General features: G+C 37.6%; 1 protein-coding gene and 1 long non-coding RNA gene across 3 annotated transcripts in view; one reads left to right on the top strand and one right to left on the bottom strand.

Moving 5' to 3' along the window:
* LOC126210436 (alpha-(1,6)-fucosyltransferase) overlaps positions 1–10,203 on the top strand; it is a 190,040-nt gene extending 179,837 nt beyond the window's left edge. Inside the window, exons 12-13 of the mRNA XM_049939671.1 lie at positions 259–414; positions 6,336–10,203. Of these exons, the coding sequence (XP_049795628.1) occupies positions 259–414; positions 6,336–6,413 (234 nt within the window). The 3' untranslated portion in view covers positions 6,414–10,203. The remainder of the gene's footprint in view (positions 1–258; positions 415–6,335) is intronic.
* LOC126210439 (uncharacterized) overlaps positions 326–12,247 on the bottom strand; it is a 123,982-nt gene continuing 112,060 nt past the window's right edge. For both annotated transcript variants that reach the window (XR_007540675.1, XR_007540676.1), the window contains one exon: positions 326–461. This is a non-coding gene — a long non-coding RNA (uncharacterized LOC126210439). The remainder of the gene's footprint in view (positions 462–12,247) is intronic.

Genomic DNA, 12,247 nt, shown 5'->3' on the forward strand with positions numbered 1-12,247 from the left:
TATTAATGTGTTAAGCTTTTAACATAAGATTATAACTCCAAATGAGTAGATTATGGCACCACTCTAAATTTGGTCAACAGTTATACGACACATTAAAAATCGGACATTTGTAACTGGTGAAAGCTGTTAGGTGAGCAAAATATACAATTGGTAGTGAGTTCTTTCTCCCTCTCTCATGCACATGCATACGTTCGCTTCTGTATCTGTCAATTTTTGAATATGAAACACATATTATGATACTCCGACTTGTGTCAACAGGTTGCTGTCATCCCACATAAGCCTCGAGCCGGCAGCCGAGGTGAGCTGGAACTGAGGCCGGGAGATGCAGTCAGTGTTGCAGGTAACCACTGGGATGGCTGGAGCAAAGGCCGGTCCATTCGGACTGGGCAGATTGGCCTTTACCCATCGTTCAAGGTACGTCTTGCAGCACCGACTCCTCAGTTTCTGTAAGTCGGTGTGATCTGAAAAGTCACAAATGATTTACTGGAGATACACAGAGTAGGTGGTTGGGCTACAGGAAGAACTATATTTCACAATATTTTTTCAAATAAATGATTTACAGTAGTTCAGCTGATTGCCGTGACCATACTGTTGTCTTTTCTTCTCATTATATCTACTTTACTACAGGTGCTAAATGGGTGCCCTCCAATTTCCTCTTCCTTAATTTGCTGCTAACTTCATCCATTTTTCATGTCATCTGAAATTCTGGGCTTTAGTCTTCCTCTCTCTCACACGTCTGTGTGATATTTCCTTTGTTGACTTCGCGGCAGAGGTCCTTGTTCTCCCTCCTATCATTTTCTTTGCTTCCTAGGTCTTAAAATTACTTCTTCTTTCATCATTATGTTAATTGTTTCACCTCAATTATTTTTTTCCATAAGTACATTTAATATCTGTCAAAATATTTTTCCTCTTTCTTTTTGCCTGGCCACCATTTGCTATTGTATAATACTCTGCCTCAGTCAACTTCACTGTGTCAGTCTCGTACTTACAGATCAGTGTGAGAAAAAACAGAACAGGAAAAGAAAAGTTCTGTTGCTAGAAAGCAGTCACGTGAGGGGTGTAGTCCAGCAGCTACAGGAAAAATTAGGTGCAGTGTACAAAGTCACAAATTTTGTGAAAAAAAGTGTTAGCCCCAGGCCAGTAAAAGATAACTTAGGATAAATGTGGAAGGAAATCAGTAAAAATAAGATACAGCTGGTGGAACTGGAAATAGCCTGGCTAAAAATGAAAAATACTGGGATATGAGAGGTTATCTGAGCTACTGAGCACACAAGTGTGGGTTTCGTGGAGCCATGGCCAGTCCTTGGTTAACTATACTGTAAAGTGAGTAAACATGGCGAATTGGGGGGGGGGGGTGCTTGAAATGCATGCAAAATCCTATATTGGTGCTGTTCCAGTAGTTGCTATAAGATGATGTGGATATACTTCTAATGACCTATACTTAAACAGAAGGATAAGGACAAATCACCGAATTAGTTAGTGGAAAGCATAACAGGAAGTGTCCACTAACTTACAAAGGCAGATCCGTGTTATTGGGATCAGGTGAGACATTACTCTGGGTCGAATTCGGTATTCAGCCAGACAGTATTAAAGGAAATTAAATTGATGGACTCTCTGTTCATCTAATAAGACTAGAGAAAAAGGTGAAATCAGCTTGCTTCATCATAATACTGACATGGTAAAAATAAAGTAAATGTACTGTTGATTTTTTGGAAGACGTTAGTGTTTGGAAAGAAATTGATGTCACTTGTCTGCCTGAACACCATATAACCACAGGGGTAGCAAATTTTAATGCAAGTTGTTATAAATTAACTGCATGTTCATGTAGATTCAATATGCATGAATGAGGAGTTCTCACATTCATAGAAAAGGAATGTAAATTCAAAAAAATGTTGAACTAATAAATTCTCTGTGAGTCATAATGTAGAACAGTGGTTTTCAACCTTTGGATTTCATTATTCCTGAGTGCAATCAGATATTATCAAGCACTACAGGGGGCAGGGCTACCAGGTGTGTAGTGTCGGGAGGTCATGTAGGAAGAAGAGAAGAGGAGGGGAAATGGGGAGCAGACAGGAGAGGAGGATAAAAGACTGGTGGGTGCACCAGCAGAGCAGCACACAATGAGGTGAGAGAGGAGGCAGATCATGACATAGGGGTGGAGGATGTGGGGGCAGTAGGTTATCATAGTTTGAGGCCGGGATGATTTCGGGAGTGGAGAATGTGTTGTTAGGATAACTGCCATCTGTGTGGTTCAGAAAAGCCGGCAATGGAGGGGAGGATGCAGATAGCCCAGGTTGTGAAACAGGCATTGAAAGCAAACATTTTAAGTTCAGTTGCATGTTGTGCCACAGGATGGTCCACCCACTTTGCTCGTGACTGTTTGTCCTGGTGGACATCCATACCAATATAAAAAGTTCAGGATGACGACAGTTCAAACCCACGTCCAGCCACCCAGATTTAGGTTTTTCATGATTTCCCTAAATCACTCCAGGAAAGGATGGTTCCTTTGAAAGGGCATGGCTGATTTCTATCCTTGACACAATCCGAGCTTAAGCTCGTCTCGAATGACCTAGATGTCAAACGGACATTTTAATCTTCCTTCCTTCCTTCAGTATAAAAAACTGTGCAGTGATTGCTGCAGAGCTGGAATATGATGTGGCTGCTTTCACAGGTGGCAAAGTCCCTGATGTGATACGATAAGCCTGTGACAGGACTTGAGTAGGAAGTGCTGGGTGGGTGGAGTGGACAGTTGTTGCACATGGGTCTTCCACACATATATGATACCTGTGGCAAGGGGTTGGGAGTAGAGTGGCATAGGGATGGACTAGATGTTGTGATGGTTGGGTGGGCAAGGGGACACCACTTTAGGAGGGGTGGGAAAGATCTGGGGTAGGATGTCGTTGATTTCAGCTGTTCCAGTCCGGAGTGGTATCGGGTGATGAAGGCAGATGTGATGATTGTGTCAGGATTTGTTTTGAGGCTGTATAGTAGTGTCATTTCTTCTGCTGAGAAGTTGGTGTTCGAAGAGCCAGTGGAAGGTTAGTAAGGCTAAGTTAGAGGTAAGGAATCCCTGAAAGATGACCAGGGGTTGATTAAGTGGAACCAGAAAAGGTGAAGGTCATTGTGAAAGGAGGGTTTGGGATCCAGAGAAAGGGATTTTTATGGTCAGGCCATTGGGGAGGGGAGGGGAGATTCCATGTTTTAGGGAGTATCTAAGGAATAGGATGTGGGGCTGAGTTTCAGCCAGGGAAAGGGATACTTTTCTGAACTGGTGCAGTAAAGATAGAGTAGGGTCCATTGTGGCAGGGATGGCATTGGGGAAATGCGAAATGACAAGAAACAGGCAAATGGAGACATTAGGTGGTTATGAGGGGAACTGGATAACAGGAAAAGACATGTAAAAATGTATGCAAATATGTGCTAAAAAATGAGGGGGGGAAAAAGACGGAATGCCTGAGGTACAAGAAAAACTGCATGTTGGGATAAGGGAGGAGGGGGAGGGAGTATTGGTTAGGTTCATAAGTTTCTGTGGGAAAGGTAGGTGTAGAAAATAACAATATGAGGGAGGAAATGTGATTAATAGGAACAATTACAATTATTGGGCAGGGAAAATGCGAGGCACAAGAGGCTGCAATAACGATCCACTTGGTTATGCAGCCATGTGTTGTGTGCAGACAAAACTATGGATACACTGCTGCTGCTTCTGAAATCATCCCAGCCTCAACCGATGGTAACCTACACCCTCCACCGACCTGCTTCTGCCTTGTCACTACCTCACAATGTGCCTCTCCTGACCATCATTGTGTGCTGCTCTGCTGGTGTGCCCACTGGTCTTTACCCTTCTCTGCTTATCACTCATCGCGACAGTTTTTCAAATGGTTAAAACTTGTCTTAATAAGGTCCACTGCACCGGTGGGCCACATCTGAACTATCAGTCTTGTTCCAATATGGAGTTATTTAAGGCTTGCTCATTTTCCATATAAAATCCGAATGGTGCACATACAAATGGTGCCATTAATTGAGCATCAATTTAAGCTGAATTAAAATCTTTGCAAAAAGTATTAATCTGTTTACATAATTTTCATGGACTCCAGCTCTGGTTTTTCATTCAAACTTTTCTTAATCTGCTGTAGCATAGCTATAGTAAAACAAATGTTTCAATAGCTATACAAATGGCTGCAGGTCTGGGCTAGACCAAAAACTCTTTACCCCATGTTTCTAATTCAAATAGGAACTGAGCACCAAAACCCCAATTCTGCACATGGCCTTTTAAGTCATACTTGTTACAGTGGTTCTACTCTGTAATAATAATAATGATGATGATGATGATGATGATGTGTACTAGCTATTACATTGTTACTGTTGAGCTGTGCAGTCAGTTTATTCCTTTATTGCAAAGTGAATAATGAAGCAATTTCTGGTGTATTGTGGGAATACCTGCAACTGGGACAAGTCATTTTCATGAGATATTTAGGCACAAGTGATCCACATGTCTCAGTTGTACTGCCATAGGTACATGGAATAAAATACAGACCATATGTGTAACAGGAAGACTATGCATAGAAGAAGTTTTAGTATATTCACTTCACAAGCTGTAACTCCACAACATTGTTTAGTGCTAGTATTTGAAAAACATTATGAACTTACACAGTCAATATTACAGTCTTATCCGGATGGGGTGGCCGACCGGTTCTAGGCGCTACAGTCTGGAACCGCGCTACCGCAGGTTCGAATCCTGCCTTGGGCATGGATGTGTGTGATGTTCTTAGGTTAGTTAAGTTAAGTAGTTCTAAGTTCTAGGGGGCTGATAACTTCTGAGGTCAAGTCCCATAGTGCTCAGAGCCATTTGAACCATTACAGTCTTAGGTAATAGTGATCATTACTATTAGCTTTTAAAAGTAATTTAGTTTTGTGACCAAAACACATTTAAGCTCTGTTGTTTTTACTGCTCAGTGGGTAATTACCTCCATGTTGGGAACTACTGATAGGAAGCATGTGCTTATGAATTAGTATTGGCAAATGTACTATTACAGTATAAAAGTTTCCACTGGATTATTGGTAAAAATTCTAATGGTTTATTGTGCTGTCTGTTAGGCTTAATCCCTTCTTTATTAATTTGTGACAATTTTAATACAAAATTATTGAAGGAATCTCACAGGAAAAGTGATCTAGAGATGCTTTTAGCCACTTGTAAGTACCCTTGTAGATAATGTATTCGAGTAACAAGGGCAAGTTAAATAGCAGAGTGTCAGAGAACGATGCATAGTTACTCATGTTATGTAACTAACCTAAAAAATCCACTACAATTCAAAAGGAACAATGATGTACATAATTACAATACCAGAATGGAAAATTATGTTCATTACTCCATATTAAGGGTGTATTTAGTTCAAAAAGGGGTGTACAATGTTGCAACTAAAATTGTGATTACTTACGCAGTGATACAAATGTCTGACAGGCAGCAGAGTAAAATTTGAAAACAAACTGAAAAAGTTTCTTCTTGTCAACTCTACCTATTCTGCTGAATATTTTCTATTATTGTAATGTATAAATGGTGGTGGGTAGAGCATGTACCTATAGTCACAAATTAATTTGTGATGTGAATGTCTCGTTCCACATCATTACATTTTATTGTGTAAAATGATCTTTGGAACATGAAACAAACAAACTTGTACAGTTAAGAAGCACTCAAAGAAAATTATTAATGACAAAACAACAAGATTTTAATGAAAGCTTAAAAATTTTGATTGGGGTGAAGTTTATAATGCTAGCTCTCAACTCAACATTTTTTTTTTATTGATTTTGTACCTGTTGCATTTCAGAAACACTTGGACCAAAGGAACTTAACAATGAAAAAATTAGATGCACGAAATAGGCAGTACAGACAACGATCCAAAAATATTTTCACATTTTAAACAGGATTGTAACATATTAAGAAAAATGATAAAAACCCAGGAGGATGCTCATTTTATCTGTAACTGGCTGTTCACACAATAAATAGTGTGGAATATTGTTATAAAAAAAAAAAAGTGCTTCCACAGATGCCAATAACTGTTGCCCAGTTTCACTACTTATTCTAAATTTTTTGAGAAGTTATTGTACTCGAGAGTTGTCTCCAACATGTATAGTAATGTGATACTTAGCCAATAAATTTAGATTTGCATAGGATCATGCAGTTAGCAATTTTTCGTTGGCATAAACTCTTAAGAAAAAACACATTATTTCTTACTCACGTGTATCAATTTTTGTGCTTACTATTGCTCCATATTAACAGCCCTCTTTCACCTCTAAGCATATTGTTTCACCAGTTTTAATTAAAACTTGTGTGTTTGTAGGTCAAAGAGAAGTTAGATGTAGTGGACTTCCCAACATACCCAGAAGTACCTCTAAGGAGACAAAGGTTATTGTCTTGAAGATGAGCAGCAAAGAAAGGAGGGTCGCTTCAAGACAAATTGTTTAATTCTTCCTCTGAAGTGTCAGCGCGTTACTGTGAATGGACAATGTTCTGTCACTCTGAGGTGCGGGTTTCAAATGGATTACGCTTATTGTACAGTGTGTTTATGTCTCTCTGTTGCGTGCTCTTGTTCAGAATTCAAGAGTAATAAATGTACAGTGTACAGGAATTGTGCATCTTTATGTTGTACAGTTATCTGTGTGATGACAAACTTGTCTTTTAAAAAATTCTTTTGAGCAACAGATAAGGGTGTTATCCAATGTAAGTTGTGTATAACTGTAAGTACAATGGAAATAGCAATAAGCCGACAATTTATTAATTTATTTGTGCTGGTAGGCTGCACAGCAGGACAGTATTCAAGTAACCATTGCAAAAGGGGTAGCGACATATGTTGTAATGTAATGTGTCAGAGAGAGGAAATTCACACCAAGTCATTGTAAATTATTCTTTTTGTATTGATAATGCTGTAGGAGAAAGACAATTGAGAAGTGACTGTTGTTGGCAGTGCTTAGTACAGTTTTAAGATCCGGGCTTGTACATGTACTAAGGTGTTCCTGGGGTACTGGTGCTTTATCTAGGACTTTAAATGTACACTTTCTTTATCAGTGTTTTATGACACAGTGTAAGGAATGTAAGTTAATGTGAGATGTATGATTATCTCCATTAGTTTCAACAGTACAAAGTATAGTGGTGCAGAAGTTGCTCCATATCTTGTTTCCATGACAAACCCACTATGAAATGGAACAGGTGGATGTGAAATCTTGGCATTGGTATTTCTGAAATAAGCAATGACTATGTTGGACAAACTTTACAAATATACACAAATTAATCTTTTAGTTTATATACTGAAGTATTCATGTGCAATATTTTATATCGTACATTCTGTGTAGATAAGGCACTGTGTGGCAGGGGGGATGAATGATTCTGTAAAAATCAAAGAGTTACTCAAATCCAGAGAAGTACTAAAGGTCATATTCGTTGAAATGTTGTTTGTTCAGGGGTGGAGTGAGGTGGGGGCAGAGAGAGGTATGGATTTGAAATGAATCTTGTGTGTGTAAAGTGTTAGTTGGTAATTTTATTAGTGAGGAATTAAAATATTTTATTTTTGTAATCAGCAATGGTATTAAGTGTAATCAGCTTTATTTTACTGTTTATTCAATAGTATATGTATATGTAAAGTGCCCCTGTTATATATAAAATGTATATTTATGTACAGCAGATGTATTGTATTATATGACACTTGTTATGATGAACAAAATGAATATTCTGGGGAGATTTAAGTCACAGGATACCAGATTTCTAAATTATTTAATGATGCTAGTATTGTGTAAGTTCAGATCACAGTGTTTATAACTATGCTGCACTTTTTAAATAAGGGAACTGTTTGAAACAAAACACTTTACATTGAAAACCTAGTGGAAAGTTACTTACAGAGCTTTTAAGATTTTGAGAGTCTACAAAACCATGCAATTTCTTCTTTGAGAAACTGCTTGCATTAAAATTAACATTTTTGTAATGCATTTTCTGACATTTCAGTAAAAATGTATAGAAAGATACGACAAAAAAAAAAAAAAAAAAATTCAAAGCAGATCAGCTACAATATTCTACACAGTAGAAGCAGCCCATGTAATGTCTCTTTAAAGTATTTAAGAGAGTACTTCTGTACATAATGATCGTTTCAACACAATTATTACTGTTTGTACAACACTTGCCTCTGCTTTTGAGGAGTGATTTTGCCCTACTCTTCTTCACCAGTTTTGATTATGTTCCATGGTACATGCTGTAAGCCTGTAGTAATTAAAACTGAATACTTTCATTGTTGCATAATGCCTTTTGTATTCCAGTGAAACTAGTTGGCCTGCATGGCATTTGCAGCTGTCTATGTTCCATGATGTTGCTCACAGATTCATTCAAATAAAATGTAATGATACTAGTTTCAACACAATTTCGTATGTTAAATCACTGGAGAGATCACATAAATTCAGGGCCATCAGGTAGTATGATGGCCAGACTGTAAATGTGACAGGAACAAGAACATGTGCTTGTACTATGATGTTTCCCTGAGTTATAAATGTTTGCACTAAGAACAGTACTATTGTGCATAAATGACTTTGATTTGTAACACTCAATCATCTAATGAAATTTCTATATTCCATCATCTTTTGGGCATGCATCCAAGACATTAATTCTTTGTTTCTATATTTGGCTGTATTCTCAGGTTGGCACACTTGCAAGATTTTTAAATCGCTGTACACAATACTGTGGAGTAAACACTTATGTGTCATATATGTACAGATGTTATAGTATAGCTGAAACTGCAAGAAACACATCTAAGGAACTTGTCAAAATTATCTTGTTGGCTCCATAGTGTAGGAAGAATTGGAAATGTCAGCTGTTAAGATATTTTATTACACAGAATAAGTACTATCAATTATCTTATTTTGTCTGTACTTTTGCTAGGTAATCAGACTCATATAGTATTGTGCAGGCATCTCTGTCTGGTTATTATCATATTATATATTTGATACTTGTGGTATTGAAGCTTAGAATTTCAAAATTGGTAGCAAATGACAAAAAAAGCAATATATGAAGCTGGTTGAAGACTAAACAGTAAGAGAATAAACTGTCTTCATTCTCCACAATAAAATTAGTGTGTTTGAATACAACAGAGCTGCTTATTGGGCTGTACTGGACCACACAGCATAAATTTGACATGTCTCCTGTATGCAAACCAAATGGATTGCAAATGTACGTCATGAGATGAATAAAACACAATTCCCATTTCAGAATTTTCTGTCTGCACATATTACTTTCATTCTCTTTGAGGTTCTCAGCTGCATGGGCACCTCTCGCAATTTATTTGGATAAAAATGGTTACATGATCTTTAGGTGAGGCACTGCTTTTTTGTACTATGTGTTACAGAGCATGCTATATAATTTTGAATAAAGGGCATGGTTAAACAAATAAAGAGGGATGTAATACCAGAAGATATGCAGACAACAGAGCCAGCTTTGGTCCTGATCATGAATTAAAAGTGAACAAAAAATTGTTTATGAACTGCCGAAAGTCTCTAAACCTGATGTGTAACAAACTTGATCTGCATTGTAACCATCTAGATTTCCATTACATTGTTTTTAATCTTGCATGCCTGCAGAAAAAAAGGGATTGCTTATGTCACTGTGTGGGAATTCTGCAATAATTCTTAGCTAAGTGCACAATTTTATTAACCAGTTTCAATTGTTCAACAAACTGACACTCATACTTAGCTCAAAGACTCATATACGCAACTACTTACGGACAGTATTAGCACTAACAATGCACTAGCGTGAGCTAGAATTTAGAGCGGCCTAATAACAGAAAGGAGCGTTGATAGTTTTCTATTTGTTATGCGACTATATCATTGTGCATTATGTGAGGTATTCAACTGTATCTGAAGGTTTCCCATACAACTGTGTGCTTTTTTGTTGTTCAGGAGATTGTATTATGTGGATGGTGGTTTAAATGGTGCAAATAGTGTATATACAAAGCTGTCATTATTACTGCCAAAGAGAGAGCTAAAGAAACAGGTTGCATTGTGACTTCTGTAGTTTTGTGAAGAGACCTTGTGGCTGTATTTCAGTGTAGTTCAGAATCTTTCTCTGTTCCTTTATTTAAATGGATTTTCATTGAAAAAAATGTTATTTGGTTTTGTGAAGTTTTGTAAAATTGTGGGAGAAAGATGGAAAAAAAATACATATTCTGAAGTATATTTGCAGCAGTGTTCTTTTTAATGAGGTGTATTACCCAAACTGTCCATAATTATTTGGACATTCTGAAGACCAGCAGTTTTTATAATAACGTGTGACAAACACACTCAATTTTCCTTTCACTCCCTGCACTTTATCTTGCTACCTTCACATTTACATTACAAAGAAACCAGACTGCAGTTCAAAGATTTAAAGGATGTGAAAGGGAAACAGTAGTTGAAAGGGAGTGAGACAGTGTTGTAGCCTATCCCCTAGTTAATCCAATTCAGTAGGCAAGCATTAAAGGAATCAACTGACTTTTAGAAATGGAATTAAACCTCAGGGAGAATAAATAAAAACTGTGAGATTTAACAGTGACATTGTAATTCTATTAGAGCCAGTGGAACAGAATGAATAGTGTATTTAAAGACACCAATAAAGGTAAAACAAAGGTAATTGAGTGTACTTTAATTGAGTCTGATGACACTAAGGGAATGGGATGCAAAGTAGTGGAAGAGTTTTGCAGTAAAAGGATTAAACTTTCTAATTATTGCGTGAATGAAAAGTTTACCACAAGCATTTAAATGTGCTACATAACTTAATTTATTGTTAGCTAAACTTTTTGTGGTTGCCTGCAAGTTATTGATAATGTGCGTTTCTTAATAATAATGGACCCATTTCGGGACCAACCCTTGTGGTTTTACGTATTTCTGAAGATTGTTCTTATACCTGGTACTCAATCTGGGGATTGAGCTGGAGATTTTTACCGAATGAGGCATTGCAATGGTCAGCACATTGGACTCGCATTCGAGAAGATGACAATTAAAGTCCCCACCCAGCCATAGATTTCCCTAAATTGCTTAATAAAAAATGCCAGTATGGTTCCTTTGGAAAGGGTAGGGCCTATTTCCTTCCCCATACTTACCTGATTTGAGCTTGTGCTAAATCTCTAATGACCTCATCAATGAGGTGTTAAATACTAATCTTTTTTTCCTTCCTTCCCAATGATTTGAAAGTGTGACACATTACGAAAGACGACTTTGATAGACAAGTGACTAGAATGAGCAATAATTTCAACAGTCTTTACAAGATATTGTTTCAGACCCAGAAACCTTTACTTTGGCATAGTGATTTACTCCAAACTATGATACTGTACAGGTCGCACACTTTAACTTGACCCCTGACCGGAAGATGCTGGGTGGGAAAGCTTACGATTGTACTGCAGTGGTTGTTGGGAGAAGCCCCCCCCCCTCTCCCTCCACCCCCCCTCCCCCAGGGGAGCCAGTTTATACCTTATAAAAGGAACAGACATGTAATGGGTTAATGTGATGCAGAAATGACATGAAAGTTGATGAAGGGCTGTTAGAAGGACCATGTGCAGCTTCTTAACTCATTTTTAAAAATACTATTATTAAATACCACAAACATGTTATTTTCACAATGGCTACATATTTCTACAGTGCATGATATTGTTAATGTACATAAGGATGGCAATGAGTGCAAACATTCCTTAGCGGCACGAAGTCCGTCAACATTCACTGATTAGAGGAGGACCAAGTCAAAGCGTATGATCTGTATGGCATTGTGGAAACATTTTCCAGAATAGCAAATTTCTCTTACAAGGCAACCTGATATACATATCAGCCTAATGACACTTCTGTCCACAATGCAAAAAAAACTCTGCTTTTGGGCTTGAAGGAAATAGTGTGGATTTACTTTACTGGCACATCCAGAGGCCCAAGATAAACACCAGATATTTTTGGAATGAAAGCATGTTAGTATTCAACCAACCTATTCATTGCCAATTACATACACCATACTTAATGAAGACTGGAAACAAATCAGTGAACAGAATAAATGCTTAGAGTATTGGACTTGCTTTCTGGGTGGATTTAGGATTGCATAGCATATATATAACCCAACATGTCATTCTTAGTGGGGAATCGTCAGACGTACCTTGAGACAGGGTTATATGCTCATTACTCTCCACATTATTCATAAATTATATACTTTATACCATCAGAAGCTCCACAGAAGTATTTATGGACAATACCATTTTATACATTA

Source organism: Schistocerca nitens, chromosome 10 (assembly GCF_023898315.1).
Source record: "Schistocerca nitens isolate TAMUIC-IGC-003100 chromosome 10, iqSchNite1.1, whole genome shotgun sequence".
Lineage (NCBI taxonomy): Eukaryota > Metazoa > Arthropoda > Insecta > Orthoptera > Acrididae > Schistocerca > Schistocerca nitens.